General features: G+C 35.0%; 1 protein-coding gene across 7 annotated transcripts in view; it reads right to left on the bottom strand.

Moving 5' to 3' along the window:
• Positions 1-176: 176 nt before the first annotated feature.
• Positions 177-17,683, bottom strand: part of LOC106080541 (serine/threonine-protein phosphatase 2A 56 kDa regulatory subunit epsilon isoform) — a 73,588-nt gene continuing 56,081 nt past the window's right edge. For all 7 annotated transcript variants that reach the window (XM_013241949.2, XM_013241944.2, XM_013241946.2 and 4 more), the window contains exons 4-10: positions 16,486-16,926; positions 16,223-16,422; positions 12,356-12,550; positions 12,084-12,274; positions 11,670-12,003; positions 11,349-11,578; positions 177-8,675 (exon numbers count right to left, since the gene is read on the bottom strand). In XM_013241949.2, coding sequence (XP_013097403.1) covers positions 8,363-8,675; positions 11,349-11,578; positions 11,670-12,003; positions 12,084-12,274; positions 12,356-12,550; positions 16,223-16,422; positions 16,486-16,624 — 1,602 coding nt within the window. In that variant the 5' untranslated portion in view covers positions 16,625-16,926 and the 3' untranslated portion in view covers positions 177-8,362. The remainder of the gene's footprint in view (positions 8,676-11,348; positions 11,579-11,669; positions 12,004-12,083; positions 12,275-12,355; positions 12,551-16,222; positions 16,423-16,485; positions 16,927-17,683) is intronic.

Genomic DNA, 17,683 nt, shown 5'->3' with positions numbered 1-17,683 from the left:
ATTTATTTGTATAGATGATTTTCTTTTATTTTTTCGGTTTTTTAATTTTTTTTTTATTTTATTTATTATAAATTATTTCCCTTTACTACTAAAACTTTTGTTTTTTTTTTATTTCTTATCATCATCATCATTTTTCTTTAATTTTTCATATTTTTGTTGTTGTTGTTGTTTTCTTAAATTTTTGTCAAATGAGTTTTGTGGAGAGTGAGTGGGTGGGGAAGGAAGGGAGGTGGTGAATGTTTTAGCGAATGTGAGGGGAAGGAGGAATTGTTAGTTATACCATTGAATGTGACTGTGTGAGTGTTTGTGTAAATATTATAATTAATTTGTTTGTTTTTCTTTTAAGTTTACTTTTAATTTTTGTTGTATCATTATATGTCAGCAAATTGTTTGTGGTTTGTTGTTCTTGTTGTTTTTTCATTTTATTTTATTTTTTTTTTCTTCTAATTATGTTTAGTCCTGCTTTTACTCTGTTGTTATAATCTATATATTAACAATCATGTTTGCGAAAGTATAAAACAAAACGATATTATATGGTGAGTATATAATAATTACATCTAAAAAAGGGAAAATTAGAAGCCATAAACAATAATAATGCTAAAACGAAAAAAATCTTAGAAGGCCTTGTAGATGTTAATTATTTAGTTCTAGTTTTAAAACAAATGTTTTGCATAGTGCAAAGTTGCATAGTTATCAATACCAAGCGATAACAGCCGGTAAAAAAAGGTTTGCGCTGTATAGTTCTAAACTAAAACAGGTCCATAGTTGAGGAAATTTCTACAACACTTCTGCAGAATATTCAAAACAATTTTTAATCTTTCCCAAAATTGTGCCAGATACTACCTGTTTCACGAATTTAAATAATTTTCAAAACTATCGAAAACAAATATCGATTTTCGATTACAAATTTCAATAAAATCGCTTTTAAACCCTAAATTAACTGTGCAGAAAAAATATTAACAAAATTTCATATTGGACTTATTGGAGTTTATAGGGAATATCCATTTTTTATATTTAAATTCAATTTTTAATTGAAAATTTTGGATTTAAATGATCGAAAAATTTAGTTATCGATCTCAATCACTTTTGGCAATTAAAGGCTAAAGCAAATAATTTTCTTGGCTTCAACTGTCCATTTAGGCAAATTTGAATACGGTTTGGATCAATAATCGAATCATCAAAGTCGATTACAAATTTATCGATATGATACATCGATTACCGATTTCAATAATCGATGACAGACTTATTGAAGTTTATAGGGAATATCCATTTTCGATATTTAAATTCAATTTTTAATTGAAAATTTTGTGTTTAAATGATCGAAAAAAAGTTAGTTATCGATCTCAAGTGGATTTAAATCTTACTTTTTGAAATTAAAGGCTAAGGCCAATAAATTTCTTAGTTGCAACTGTCAATTAAGGCAAATTTGAATACGATTTGGATCAATAATCGAATCAACAAAGTCGATTACAAAATTATTGATATGATACATCGATAACCGATATCAATAATCAATGACAGATTTACCCATTCAACCTGTTCAATTAAAATTTGCTTGCAAAAATGATTTCCTCTAGTCTCAAATTGATCATCAAAGTCAATTACAAAATTATCGATATTATACATTGATTACCGCTATCAATAATCGATGACAGATTTAACTCGTTCAATTAAAATTGCTTACAAAAATTACTTCCTCTAGGCTCAAATTGTTATTTTTCTAATCGAATTATTGGCTAATTTTATCGTGGCTAATTTTATCGAATATGTATCGAATTGATAGAATTGCAATTATCGAGTTGAATTAATTACCGATCAATCATACAAAATATAAAAATCACCTGTTCGTCAATTAATCGCTGCAAAAACTTTTACTATTAAAAACGATTGTATGAGTCAATAGGTGGTTTTTGAGCTCAGAATATTTTAAACTTTAAGGAATATAAATTTTTTAAAATCGAACGACAAATGCGAATATTGAATGATCGGAAAAACGTAATTATCGGTATTTACTTCCAAAAATTCATACCTCGGAAATAAGTTTTCTTGGGGAAGTTGCCAGTTTAGACAAAATCGGATAAGATTTTGATCAACAATCGCATCATTAAAATCGATGACAAAATTACCGACATCAATAATCGATTACAGATAAACCCATTCAACCCGATCGATATTTATTATCGAAATATATGAGAACGGAAATTAGTTTTCTTGATTTTGATCAATAATTGAATCATTGCAATGTCATGTATCGATTACCGATATGCATCAATTGCTGATATCAATAATCGATCACCGATATCAAGTTTAGAGAAATTGCTAGCAAAAATTACTTCCATGTACTCAAAAAAAAAAATAGGTGGATGTTTTTTGAAACAGAAATTTCTGAAAAAATTTGCAACTATAGTTGAGTTGCCATCCATAATCGACCCCTAATTATCGTTTATCGGTATCACTAGAGTTGCCTACACAGTTATTACTCTGTACGCATACATTATAAGTTTGTTGTTTATAAAGTTTGTTTGTTGTATAAAACACAAATATTTAGAACTTTTTTTAGTCGACTTGGATCAATAATCGGACTTATAAAAAAGAATGTCAATATCGAATTTCGATATAAAAATTTAAGTCGATTTTAAGAATCGAATTGTTGTATAAAACACAAATATTTAGAACTTTTTTTAGTCGACTTGGATCAATAATCGGACTTATAAAAAAGAATGTCAATATCGAATTTCGATATAAAAATTTAGGTCGATTTTAAGAATCGATATCGATTTTTAAATAATTTATATCAAATTCACTAAATTTGTTTGCCATTAATAATTTTGCAATTTCTCGCAAATCGATTAAAAAATCGTTTCTTTGCAACGATAAAATTTTTCAATTATCGACAAAATTATGTTATCGAACTCAAACGTATTTTGAAGACGCTAAAATGAGTTGATACGAATCTAATCAATCAGGATTCACTGAATAAGGTAATGCCAAGCGATCAGCCGACATACATTTTTTTAATTTCTGGCAGTACTTGGCATTGCAGATGTCAACTTGTTCTCTTTTTTTAAATTCATTCCTATTTGATGACATTTTCAATCGGCAGATTTGACATGCTTCATGAAGCCTATCCACTTTATGTTTTCGCAACCGACCTAACCTTTTATTAGTGAATCCCGCTGATCAATAAACGGATAAAAGAAATAAATCGATTATGGATATCATTAATCGATTATCAATCTCAAATGATTGGACGGATTCATCAATTGAAGGTTAGGTCAATTGCGAAAACATAAAGTGGATAGGCCCCATGAACATCATTAAGGATGTCAAATCTGCCGATTGAAAATGTCATCATATAAGAGAAAACGTTAACAAAGAATGAATATAAAAAGAGATCAAGTTGACATCCTCAATGCCAAGTACTACTTAAAAAAATTGTATGTCGGCTGATCACATGGCTTAACCTTATTCAGTAAATCCTGAATGATTTGTAAAAATTGGAAAAAATTAGAATCCACCACTCAAGTCAGCAAGGTTTCAAGTTAAGGGTAATCATACAAAACAATATAAAATTTTTTGAATTTTAGTTATTAAGCTTGTCATTGGTTAAGTTCTTCTTTCTTGCTTGCAATGTGCATTTATTCCCATTAAAAAAATTTAAATATTTCAAGATATATTTTAAAAATATGTGAAAAGGAAAAAAACGTGGATGTGCAGTATGTTGCATTTTGTGAGAACATTTTTTTAACATTCACAATAGGCAAATTGTGACAATCTTAATATTGTTCATGGTGCCTATCCACTTCTGTCTTCAACATGGCATCTGCATAGCACAAAGACAACTTTGCCCGCCATCTCCGCCCATATAAGCCAAGTCTCAACCAGATCAAGCATCTCTTTATCGCATCTTATCTATTAGAGTTTTTCAATACGATATTCCGATGTTTCAGACCTAATTCTCTCCGGCAATGTTTAAGTTCTACTTCTCTGTTTTACCAAATCTCTCTATTGTGAATTATGTTTTTTTCACGTATCCAACACGCAGGGGATATCCCCTATATATGCAGTGCATTGCGCTGGCAATTAGGAAAGTTAAGGGTTGGAGGGGGGAAAGAGGGAAAGTGTTTATTGATATTCGTCTTAAATTTCTGAACGTCAATGTCGGTGGGAAAGACATTAGCCCGAAGTCGATTCCACATACGAATGGTTCGGGCGAAAAATGAATTTTTTCTTTATTGAAGGGGAATTTTTTTAAATTTAAGAACGCAAATGTTTAAGTCGACCATAATTTATAAAAAATTTTACATTAATATATTTATAAAAGAGATATAACATCTATTAAATACGAGATGAAATTTCATTTGATTCGAAAACGCACTCGATCACGTATGCTGCAATTCGGCCCTGGACGGGACGATTGTACTATCATGGCATCAGGCCTTGCGTTGAGGACATATGCGATAGATTGAACCTGCCAAATGCGTCAGAAAGCAAAAATAACGCAATTAACAAAAAATTTATCAAAAATTACTTTCTTCGAATATTGTATAAATGCAAATTTTGCCCATGAAAATTCCACTAAGGAACAGGGGCAAGCTTTTTACATATCAATGAGTGCAGTCCGATTCAAGTTTAAGCTCCTTTTTATAGCCGAGTCCGAACGGCGTGCCGCAGTGCGACATCTCACCTCACAAATGTTGTCAGCATTAGGAGGGGAACAAATTTTTTCTGATGGCCTCGCCAGAATTCGAACCCAGGCGTTCAGTTTCATAGGTGGACTTGCTAACCTCTGCGTTACGGTGGCCCCCGAATATTGTAGTTGTTCAAAAACTTAGGAAGGGGAAATCAAAGTTTCCCCACAGTGGGAGAAAATCGAAAAAAAACTAGTAAAAGTGTGAGAACAGGTAGAGATATCCCTTTGAAATTTGACGTTACAATATTTATAAAAGTGTTATAACATCCATTAAATACGAGATCAAATTTCATATGATTCGATCATATGTGTGGTAATTCTGCCCCAGCTCGAACCATTTCTGATTTCAAAGAGATATCTCTGTCTAGTTGTTTACGGTTCTATCCCACTGTGTGTCGGCTTTTTCCGATTGTTAATTTGCGTTCGGCACATTTTGGCATCCTCAATGTTCATGGAGCCTTTCCACTTTTTGTTTTCGGCAGGTGACTTAACTTTTTTTTGTGGGCCTTGTAGGTAGATTCCCGGCAAGTTCAAGTTATATTGGTATCCGACCTTTTTAATATAATAAAATATTTGTTTTAAAATCTGTTCAGTTAAAACCATAAGACCTTCTAAGAATCCTTAAGAAAGTTTATAAAGAAAGGTTTTTGTTCTTTTACATTAAAAACAAAGGGATTCAGAGTTATGGCAAACGTGGTTGAAGTAGAATAAAGAGTTACACATCAAGTCATAGAAGAACAAATACAACATAACTAAATCTAATGGGGGAGGCGGCGGCGGGAAAAAATAAGCCTTTAAAATTCTTCAGTTGGTTTGGTTTTAATGCCATAAGAGTTGTAGTATTACTAGTCATAGTTGTAATAGGTTGGTTGTTAGGTAGTATGTTTATGTGTGTGTGTTGGTTGTTTTTGGTGTTTGGTGTATTTTTAAGGTAGTAGTAGTAGTAGTAGTATTAGAGTTAGGCTGTATTACAAGAGATTTTTGTTTTTTCTTTATTTTTTTGTGTTAACAAAGTAAATGGAAAACTTAAAACGTTAAACTAAACAAATTTACATACACATTTATTAAAACTTATAGAAAAAAACATGCTTTTTGAAAGGAAAACACAGTAGGTTGATTGGTTTTTCTTGTTTTTTTTTTTTTTTTACAAATAAACCATATTTTTTATTATTATTATTAATATTAACCGGTGTGTGTTTTTCTTCTTGGTTTTTTTTTCATTTTCTCGTTTTTTTCTTCTCTTCATTTTCTCTCTTTCTTACATACACATGTGGTTGTGGTTGGTTGTTGTTACTTGGGTTGTTTTTAGGGTTTTTGTTCTTCCTTTTTCGCTTTTTTGTTTTTTCTTTGTTTTATTTATAAATTAATTCTTATATAACAACTGTGGAAAATGTTCATTTTTGTTTTTTCAAATATTTTTTTCTGTTTTTTTTTATATAATTATTATTTATATATATTTCTTATTATTTTTGTTGTGTTTGCTGGTATTTTTTTGTTGTTTTTTTATTGAGTGGTGACATTCAATATTTGCGGGAGTTGTTGAAATACTTTTCCTTTACATCATTTTTCATATATATATATATATATATAATGCATAAATTAGGTTTAGTTAAGTGGGAAATGGTGTATGGGTAGGGGGATATATGGAAAACAAATTGAGATAAGGGAAAAGGGTCGAAAGTGTTTTGGTTTAGAAAAAGAATAAAACTCATATAAGGAAGTTTGGTTTTTGTGTCCAATTTGGGAGGGATGAAAGGGCGCTTGGCTTTGTTTTTGTTAAAGTGCTATTATATAATAATAATTGTTTCTTTGTTTGCCTTTTTTTTTTTTGTTGATCATGTAATCAAGGGGTCTTCTCGTTTTTTTGCTCTAATTTTCCTTACGCTTTGCCTTTAAGTTGTATGTAGATGTTTGTGTGTTGGTGTAAGTGTTAAATTCTAGACCATGTCTACGGCAATCCTTTACCCATTCAATTCAATTCAATCAATCTTTCATCATCTTTATCCTCATCATCATATAATAGTAATAATAATATTTTTATTCAATCAATCCGCTTTAAATGTTTTATTATATATATATACGATTTTTTATTTATTATTATTATATTATATACTGCACTTATACAACAATTTTAGAATTTTCCTTTTTTATGTATTTTTTTTTCTTTTAATATACCACTTAATTTCCTTTAATTTTATTTTTGTTTTGTTCTTTTTCGAAAATTTTGTTTTTACTTCCTCTTTCTGGTATTATATAAAATAATAATAATAATAATAATAAGAATTATAATAATAATAATAATAATTAATTATTATTATATGCTTGTGTTTGTTTCTGTTCTGGTTGTTGTTGTTGTTATTATTTTATGTAGCAAAAGCTTTCCGCATAACAAATCTGCTGTTAGACTTCAGATTTGTTTTTTGTTCTCTAAATCTTTGTATACTTTTTTGCAAGTTACAAAGTTGTAAGGATGTTATGGTATGGGTTAGGGGGTGGGGGGAAAGGATTTTTAGGTTTAGGAATTGGTTTTTGGCCTTGTCTGTCTGTCTCTATTCTGTATAGAAGTTAAGATAACTTTTGCTTGAAGTTGATTTCTCTGTTTGTCATTCTGTCGGCTGCTTCTGCTTTGTAACATAGTTTTCTCATATATATATATAGGTATATGTATATTTGTTTTTGTATATATATATATGTATAGATTAGATGTATTTGTTTTTGCTCTAAAAATTAATCATTTGTATTCTGTTTTTTGTTTTTTTCCTTTCTTCTTTCTCTCCATATAATGCAAATGAGTTTAATTTGTATCTTGTTTTGTTTTTTTTTTTTGTTTCTTAATTTTCATATTTATTTTCTTTTGTTGTTGTTGGTTTATTTTTGTTTTATTATTAATAATTAAATAGGCATAAGTTAATCATGTTAGAAATTGCTTAAACCAAACGTCGTCTGGACCTAATTGATTAGAAAAAGCCCCAAAAACGTTTGTTCCAGCTACATTCTAAAGTTTGGGGGATGGAAAGTCGGATCGTGTTCTCTCGTAAGCGCATTCCCTCTACACCCGCTTTCACTTTCGTTTGGGGGGGGTATGTATATATGTGTGGGTGTGTGTGTGTTTGTTTTAGCATCTCTCACAAAAGGAAAGCTTTATATATGGTTTCTGTTTTTCCTTCTTCAATGGGAAATGCTGCCTTGTTCTTATTTCTGCTGTTGTTGTTGTTGTTGATGATCTTGTTTAGCTCTTCTGTTTTCTTAATTAGTTGTAGTTGTTTTTTTTTTATTATTATTATTTTATTATATATATATATAGAATTGTTTCTCTTTAGGTTTCTCTTTAACAGGCGCTCTACGCTCTATGTACGATGTTTTGTTTTTGTTTTTTTGTTTTTACTTTTTTGTTTTGTTACCTATAGGCTTATAACAGTTTGCATTAATACGATTTATTTGAATATTTCCTGATGATCGAGTTTTGTTTTTCATTTGTTTTTATTTCTGTTTTTACTTCTTTTATTAGTTTTGCCTTAAGTTATTCTCTTCTCATCATCATTAACTCTCATTATGTTGTTGTGGTGTTGCAGTTGTTGCATTTGCATTTTGTTTTTGTTTTTTTTTTTTTGTTTTTGAGTGTGTATGGGGTGGTGGTGGTGTTCTTCTTGTTGTTGGTTATGAAGCGTCTTAATTCTCAACTTTTTCCCCTTTCTCCACCTTGATTTTGGCGAAAGGATTGGCCCCTTGCGCCGAGGCTCCACTTGACGCATTTAGCGATTTATTATCGCCAGAGGCCCCCAGGCCACTGCTGCTACTATTCGATTGTTGCGAATTTGAGTTCTGCTGCTGCTGTTGACTGTTGGCGTTGCCGCCTGCTGTTGTTGAGGCACCACTAGCATTTGTTGATGGATTTGCTGCCTGAATGCTCTTTGTACGATTGAGCTCTAATTCGTGGAGTTTTTTCCAAAGTTCTTCGCGATCTCGTTCGCGTTTTTTCTCTCTGAAAAAAGAATCGAAATACAAATAATGATTAATGAATTTATAGTTCAATATGTTATTTATTTTCTAATGGCAAGAGAGTCTAGCTAGAGCTTTTGCAAGTTGATGAGAATGAATATTGACAGAATGAAGTGTAGATTACTGCAAAGAAATTGCCGGAAGGCAGAGGCGGTGTTGCCAATATTGTGGAGTTATTCCCCAAATTAGGGATTTATTTTTTTTAAAAATGGGAACTATATTTTTAAACTGGAGACATGGGAATTTGATAGGGATTCGGAGAAAAAATTGGGAGTTGTATGGGAAGGAATTTTCTGTTAAAAATATTGTATTTTTACTATGGGTAAATACTGAAAAGGTATTTGCCCGGTAAATTAGGTAAATACCCAAAAGGTATTTACCCGGTAAATTGAGTAAATACCCGGGCATTTACCCATTTATACCCAGGAAAGCCAAAACGCGAAAAAATGATTTTTGTATAAGCTCATTACTCTATATCGGCAGATCGATATGGCAGCTATATCCAAATATGGTCCGATCTGTGCCGCATTTGACAGGAATGGGTAGGGGTCTACCAGAACACACTGTGCCAAATTTCATCGAATTCGGGTAATAAATGGATCTTTAAGGCCTCAATACCCTATATCGGGAGATCAGGTGGTCGGTCTATAGGGCAGCTATATCCGAATATAGTCCAATCTGAACCGCACTTCAAAGAACTGAATAGGGGTCTACCAGAGCTCACTGTGCCAAATTATTACCAATTTATTGATTCAACACTTTAAGTCTGGAGATTGGTCTATATAGCGGCTATATATAACTAAAATCCGACTTTATAAGATCAGAAGATCAGGCTTATATGTAAAGAATACGAAATTATCAAAAAAATTTTGAAAAATGCTTTTATACCCAAGATATCTGCAAAATTATAAATACCCCGTTTTAAATACCCGGGTATTTGCCCAATTTACCGGGTAAATACCTTTTGGGAATTTACCCATCTCTACTCATGCAAAAGTTCATCCAAATCGGATAAGAATTGCGCCCTTTAATGGCTCAAGAAGTCAAGATCCCAGATCAGCTTATATGGATGCTGTATGAGATTATAGACTGATTTGAACCATACATGGCACAGTCATTACAAAACACCTCATGCAAATTTTCAGCCAAATCGGATAAGAATTGAGTCCTCTAGTGGCTTAAGAAGTCAAGATCCAAGATCGATTTATACGGCAGCTATATCAAAACCTGGACCGATATGGCCCATTTACAATCCCGAACAAATTTCAATCGCCTAGCTTTACTCCTTCGAAAGTTAGCGTACTTTCGACAGAGAGACGGACGGACAGGGCTAGATCGACTTAAAATGTCATGACTATCAAGAATATATGTACTTTATGGGCTCGTCTAAAATTAATATTTCCAGGTGTTACAAACCCAATGAAGAAGTTAATATGCCCCTATCCTATGGTGGAGGGTATAAAAGAAAAAATAAAACAAACAAAAAATTAATAAATTCCACATACGACTAGACTAGTGACCACACAAATAGTTCAAGATTCAAGGATTTGATCTTGGCTAAAAGGTGGTGTAGATTTTCTCAACAAGCGTGGCATGTCTGACCGTATCGAAAGCCTTGCGGAAGTCAGACCTTCCTTTGGCATAAATTGATCTGGTAGAGATTGCCCCTAAAGGAGTTGCCATGTGCTATGCCATTTGCAATTGGAAGTTCTTTAACAATACTCAGGAGGTACTACTATCTCAATTGTTGTTGTAGCCACAATTGCATATGGAGGTATTGATCCTCCTCAATCTTATGGCTGCCGGTTTTACCTACGGGACTGACCCGATGGAGTCCTTTGTCGGCAATGTCTGCCTCCTCAGTGTACCAACACAACTCGTCAAGCTCACACAGGTAAACAATCTCGTTAAGATTTATTGGTAACCAGGGGCCAGTAACTCCCCTTGTCATATCAAGTATCATAGGCACTCAGTATTTAAGCAAGAGTCGTTGCAGCTCTACCTCTCACTGAGCCTCTCCACTCGGTACTGCTGTTTATCTGCGACTGCTATTGCATCCACCCGTATACCGAGCATTTCACTATTCGCAATCTGTGGACCTATCCGGTAGCTTCCAACTGAGCTTTTCGTGATGACAATGAAGACCACACAAATGGGTGTCAGAGTTCCAGCACGTGTGGTGCTCACAGTCATCCTGTGTCGGGTGCCTCGATTGTTTTGCCTTTTGGCGAGTGGAATAGTCATCGGTATATGTGTTTTCCTTGCCTATCTTCCGACATTGGTATCACTAAGAATGTCAACAGATAATCATCGCCACTAATGGTGTTTGAGAAGGTCTTGATGGCATGCCAAGACAAAAACATTACTTTCGTTCCCCACATTCAAAGTTTGAAATGAGACAATGCGTCACAGACGACTGTATTTTGGTGGGTTTTAAAACTTTTTCACGATGATATGTGATTAGTGTGATAGCAAAAATGATGAATCGTATGTAAATTGACAATTTTGACAAACATTCTAAATTGCAGGTGAATACAAAAAGTGACATACGTACAATAGCGGCTTTAGCTAACCCCAAGCCAGCATTTGGCGGCCACTATACAGAGATCGCTTTCTATGGATTAATATTTTTTTGTTTGTTTTATTATTTACTTACTTTTGCCTCTCCGCTTTATAACTAGAGGTAAGTTCATCGAATAACTTTGAATTCATTTCCATAAAAGTCTTTAATACATTATAGACTAATGCCACAATTGTCTGATTCCAATGCTCTTTACTAATGCGATACAATGCCGGGAACATAATGGGCATTATAACGGCATTGTTTTCTTCAATTAAGGACATGGCATATTCATTATTCCACAGATAAAGAGCACGCTCGGCAACCTGCAAAATGGACAGACAAAGAAAAATTAAACTTAGTATAACTCGAAAGAAATGTGTCGATAAATCGTTTTATCGAAGGCTATTGATCTACCTGAAAATGGGGACTCGACACGCATTTGGCGATTTGACGAAATAGTGGTTCTTGAATTTTGACAAACTGAGGTGGATCAATCACATCGAGTATTTCCTCAATTTCGCCCAGAAACATAACTTCCTTTTGCGAACAAGTCTTTGGCCAGAACTTCAAAAGGCCCCGCACAACAGGCTCCGTTAGAAATGGGTCCTTTTCGAGAAATTGTACAATGCAGTAGGCCAACTGAGCATGATACAGTGACAGACATTTCACTTTGTGCAAAGGAAGCAAAACCTTAACTAAGAACTGTTTATGTTCGGCTTTAAGTGGTAGAGCGAAACCATTTATAATGCTGCAATTAGAAAGAAACAATGATTACAGCAGCCATTAATCATTAAGACTTTAGGGCATATCATTTTGCAATCTTCGTACCTTCCTAGAATTTCCAGCAATTCACCGACACCATTAAAATGCTCCGTTTCATAAATAAAACGCAAAAATATATTATTGATTTGCTTTCTTATAAATGCTCGTAAACCTAAAAATTTGCCATAAATACGATGCAAAACAGTTTTCAAAAAATCACGTTCACGTGGATCCTCTGAATCGAATAGTTCCAAAAGCTGAAATTACAACAACAACAAAAATAACAATTAATGAATGTTTTTTCTTTCTTTGAGGCTGAGAGGATTTTTCGTACTTACTTGTAAAACAAACTTTTGATCGATAACCCGTTTTCCTATGGTAGCCTGGAAATCCTGAGATTCCAGAAACCGCAAGAAAACCTCATACACCAATTGTAGGTGCGGCCAAGAGGCTTCCAATGTTGGATCATCTTCTTCTGGATCAAAATCTGGATTTTCACTTGGTGGCAATGTACGAAACAAATTGCATGAAATCTAAAAGAAATTAAAGAGACATTTAATATAAAATTTTTATGAAAACTACAGTTAAATGTCCAATGACAGTGCTATTGAGTTGCAAAAAAGTAATTGCGGATTTTTCATATAGTCGGCGTTGACAGGGGGCAAACTTCTCACATATCAATGAGCGTCGTTCGATTCAAGTTTAAGCTCAATGGTACCTTAGCCAAACTGTAATTTCTCGTTACGATAGTGCCCACAAGAGACCATAATGGGCCCGGTCTCCATTTACCTACGGCATGATGAAGACATGCTATCTCAAGACGAGGTACGCAAGGAGATGTCTTTAAGCGACCATTAGGAAGCAGCGGGCAAACTTTTCATATATCAATGAGTGCCGTTCGATTCAAGTTTAAGTTCAATGGTAACTAATTTTTATCGTCGACTCCGAACGGCGTGTCGAGAGCAGCACCTCTTTGGGGAGACATATTTAGATAACTGCTATGCCATGTAAACTTGACATTTTACTTTACAATTGTTGCCAGAATTACGAGGAAATAACCACCTTCGAAACATTTGCTGATGTTTTCGCCATTAGTCGAACCCAAACGTTAAGCGTCATAGGTGGACATCCACATCCACAAGGGCTCCACAAGCCGAATTTAACGAACCCTTGGCAGTTGTGATATAAACAAACAAGCAACAGGCCATCACAACTACATTTACACTCATAAATACATGCAGCCAAGCCCAAGTGCGGCATGGCATGCAATAACAGCGACATGTAGGTCGCGATCATCACCGGCAAATCAAAAACAACAACAGCATGCCTTCAAGCGTGATTTGTTGCCATGGGCTATTTCAATCGAGAGTGAGCTCTACACATAAACGGTTGCATGGAAGTGAGAAATATGGAGTACATATTTCAAAAGTATCATAAATTCCCTAAAAAGTCTGCAATTGTTTTTTTTAAGTTATTTGCAGTACCATAAAAATGCCTAATTAAAAAATGGGGATAAAGGTTTTATGATGCTTTCACCCATTTTGTCAAATGTACGCTTGACGCCGCCATATATTTGGTAAATAATTTTCTTTGGGTTTTTTCTTTTCTCAAATATTTTCCAAATTGACACAATTGTTGTTGATGTAGCCATATTTTCAGGTGGAGGTGGCGATCCTCATCAAGCTCCTGTAGGTGAGCAAGCTCGTTCCGGTCCAAAGGACCGATTGATGCGGAAACGTGGTGGTCATTGGTTATTTAAAGTTGCCAATAACTCTCCTCGTCATACCGGAATTTTTCACCGAGAGCAATCAAAAGGCAGACGGACCCCATCGCAATCTCGATCAAAATATTGCAATATTCCAGGAGTTGCCAAAATGAATGATCTCATCGATAAAACTTTATGGAGGGGAAGATAGTGTGTGAGCGTTTCGTACTTTATTTTCATTTAAATCAGCCGAACTTGACAGACTCATCGCGGCACTACTTTCCTGCTAGTGACTAGTAACGCATGGTCCTACAAACAGAAATACCTAGTGCTTGGAAAGAGGTGAGGTGGAGGTTGAGGTATCACGATAAAGGATTATCTACTCATCAGCTGGCCATTGTTTTTACTCAAAACACTGAAAGAAATATCGGCCTGAAGTTGATAGAGGGTAGGTCGGTGGATTCGGTCTTCAACAAAATCGAACGAGAAGTCGAGGAGTCATGGTGGACATCCTGGATATCGAGATGTCAGTTAGTCGATGCCCCGAACCGCACGGGTGCCAACTCCAATGGACGAATAATATGCAGAGAAACTATGTGGTAAGAGGGCGGTTGACAAGGACAAAGCCTCAAGCCGATATATTCTCGCTCTATTTTAGGAGCTTCGTCATAAAAAAATTTTTATAGGATTTAAACAGGGAAGTCCCAAAATCAATAGTATATGCGACAAAGACGTGTTGCTGATCGCAGACTCTGTTTATGATAATGGATCCGGCGCGGGGTAACTATGAACACAACATAGGCTGGAAGTTTTAGCTCCGATTTGTGTGGTGGTCATATGTATTGGGTTGCCCAAAAAGTAATTGCGGATTTTTCGTATACTCGGCGTTGACAAATTTTTTCACAGCTTGTGACCCTGTAATTGCATTCTTTCTTCTGTCAGTTATCAGCCGTTACTTTTAGCTTGCTTTAGAAAAAAAAGTGTAAAAAAAGTATATTTGATTAAAAGTAATTGCGGAAAGAAAATAAATGCTTCCTTTTTATAGCCGAGTCCGAACGGCGTGCCGCAGTGCGACACCTCTTTGGGCATAGTACCTCACAAATGTTGTCAGCATTGGGAGGGGAAAACCACCGCTGACATTTTTTCTGATGGTCTCGCCAGGATTCGAACCCAGGCGTTCAGCGTCATAGGCAGACATGCTAACCTCTGCGCTACGGTGGCCGAATTCCCGAATAAAATCCAGGCTCATAACATAGATGCCGTTTGTGGATCAAAGGAACATAATACAGGATATACCCAGTGCTTAATCCATGAAAGCGTAGGTGCATAGGTTTGTCAAAATACTGAACAAGTAAAGGAAATGTCCAGTGGGGAATCGGTGATGAGGTGAGAATCTATATATGGACGCCGGGTGACACAACTCTCTTCGATCGGAGGAAAACGCAGAATTTTCTGGCTGCGGTTAGGAAGTCTCTAGGAGGTTCAAACACAGGCCTGCGTAGGAATCAAGACTGTTTGAATCCCGACACGGGATAACTATGATCACCGAGCAGAGCAGCTGGGTAGTTTTCGTGTTCGTCCACAGTTTGCGGATATTGGACAATCAGCTGTATCGAGTGGAGAGTCTCAGTTTTACCGGTGTTACGGACCGCAATGACCTTGCTCACCTGTAGGGGCTTGAGGAGGATCGCTACCTCCACATTCAAAAATGTGGCTACCACAACAATAGCGGACTAGAAAGCGCCCAATGTTGAAACTTGAGCTGCTGAAGCTCAGCATGCTGAAGGAGGGTGATAGGTACAACCAGAGTTGTATTCTTAAAACTATAATGTGGAGGATGAGAACCAAAACCGATTCGACACAAGATTTTCAAGATTCTTTTTCGTTTTTTCCTACATTTACATGTAGAGGTAGCAATCTTCGTCGAGCCGGGTATCTCCCAGCAAAGACGCCCATGACAACGATAAACGTCAAAGGCGGACGAGCTAATCTCTGACCTACGCTGTTTTGACTTTAGAGAAAATTTTATAAAAAATTTTGACTTTAGAGAAAATTTTATAAAAAATTTTGTCTTTAGAGAAAATTTTATAAAAATTTTGTCTTTAGAGAAAATTCCAAAAAAAAAATTGTCCATTAGAAATGCCCAGGTGTCTTGAAGAGACTACTAGTTTGTATGAAATAAATGTGCCTGCCATAAATAATCACACGCTCCCACTAATGGCTGTAAAACAATTCAAACTATTGACGTCTATGATTTGTGGCTAAGCCATACATCACTTGGCTCACCGAAATAGGTGTGTTGACATACATACATCAAATCCAAATTGAATTTGCAATTACGTTACACAGGGAATGTCCCCCCAACACAAACATATAGCACTCGTAACAATTTCAATCAGTGTCTGTGGTAAAGGTTGTTATTGTTGTTGTTGTGGCAGCCCTTACAACCGGCTGCCATGGGATTGTGATAAAGGTTGTGATGTTGAAATGAGATGCTTACCATACGAATAATTTCAGGATACACTGCCTCTGTAAGTACGCCTCTACCATGTGTTATATAGGTGGATAAATCATTGAGGGCAGCACGTTTGATTTCTTTGCCCTTCAAGTCTGTCACAGGATCCATAAAATCAAATGATACGCAACACTGGCGCAATTTGCGAATAAATAGTTCTTCTTGTTCCAAACTTGAACAGTCGGCTGAAAATTAAAATGTACAGCTTTAAAAGACCGATCTAAGGAAGCGTCTTAGTGAGGACTTACCTTTCAGTGCCGGCAATTGTTGCAGTTCCACATCCTGGGAATTTCTATAACGTGAGGAACCTTGACTCTTTTTGCTTTTCTTTTTCAATGAACGTTTGGCGAATGGATCGATTCGATCAACAAATGTTCCCGATGACATTTTTTCACTGTTTCTTGTTTTTATGGATTTGTGCTGATCGACTTAAATTTGTTGTTAACGCTGTTGCTGCCGCGACCTCCTGCTCCCTGGATGCTCTTGCTACTGCCACTGTGGCTCTGTGTGGGATATCGCAAGCGCCCTGCCTGTTCGTGCTGTTGATGCTTGTTGTGGTTTAGGCAGCCCACCGCCGTTTATGTTGTTGTATTTCTTTTTTTTATTATATGATAATTAATAAAATTTCGTACAAATTATTCCTTTATTTTTGTTTTTGTTGTTGTTGTTGTTGTGTGCTTTGATGATATCTAAAACAAAAGATTGCAGGGAGAGAAAGAAAGAAAGAAAGGAAATTAATGATGTTCTTTTTGTTGTCATTGTTTCTCATGCATCTGGTTGGTTGGTTGTTGCCCCACAATGTTGAAGGAAATATTTTATACAATGAGTACCTACCCCTCCCCCTCCACCCTTTGCCCCACCCATAACCAATATCCCTCCAAAAACACAACAGACAACGTTAGCTTATGTTCATCTTGTGTTTTCGTTTTGTGTCGTTCGTCTGTCGGTTTCGTCAGTTGTTCAGTCGCTCGTATCGATATGGCATTGGGGGGAAAAAAAGTATTGAAAACAGGGAATAATTGATTTTTATTATTTTTAATCTGGATCTAAAAATAGTTGGCCAGAAATGCGCATGCATATGTGGAAAACAAACGTGAGTGCGTATGTTTGCGCCCCTAGCAAAAGCAGAAAATCATATATAAATCTCTGATGGTGGTCCATAAAGTTTTTGACGCAAAGATAGTTGTGTGATCAGTGAAATTTATTACTTGGAAATGCAATTGCGAAAACGATGGGCGGTTTTATAAATAAAGAGAATTTATTTTTTTTTCATTAATAGGAAATTTCTAATTTTAGGGGTCAAGGTGAAAATATTCTGTCAAGTTCAAAAGTGATGGCTAAGAAAAAAATTATTAATAAAAATAATCAAAATAAATAATAAAAAAAATAAATAATGTAAATAACAACAAATAAAAAAAAACAAAAAAAAATATATAAAATTAAGAA

Source organism: Stomoxys calcitrans, chromosome 2, assembly GCF_963082655.1.
Source record: "Stomoxys calcitrans chromosome 2, idStoCalc2.1, whole genome shotgun sequence".
Taxonomy (NCBI): domain Eukaryota; kingdom Metazoa; phylum Arthropoda; class Insecta; order Diptera; family Muscidae; genus Stomoxys; species Stomoxys calcitrans.
The sequence above is the reverse complement of the archived record's forward strand: the minus strand, read 5'-3'. Positions and strand labels throughout refer to the sequence as shown.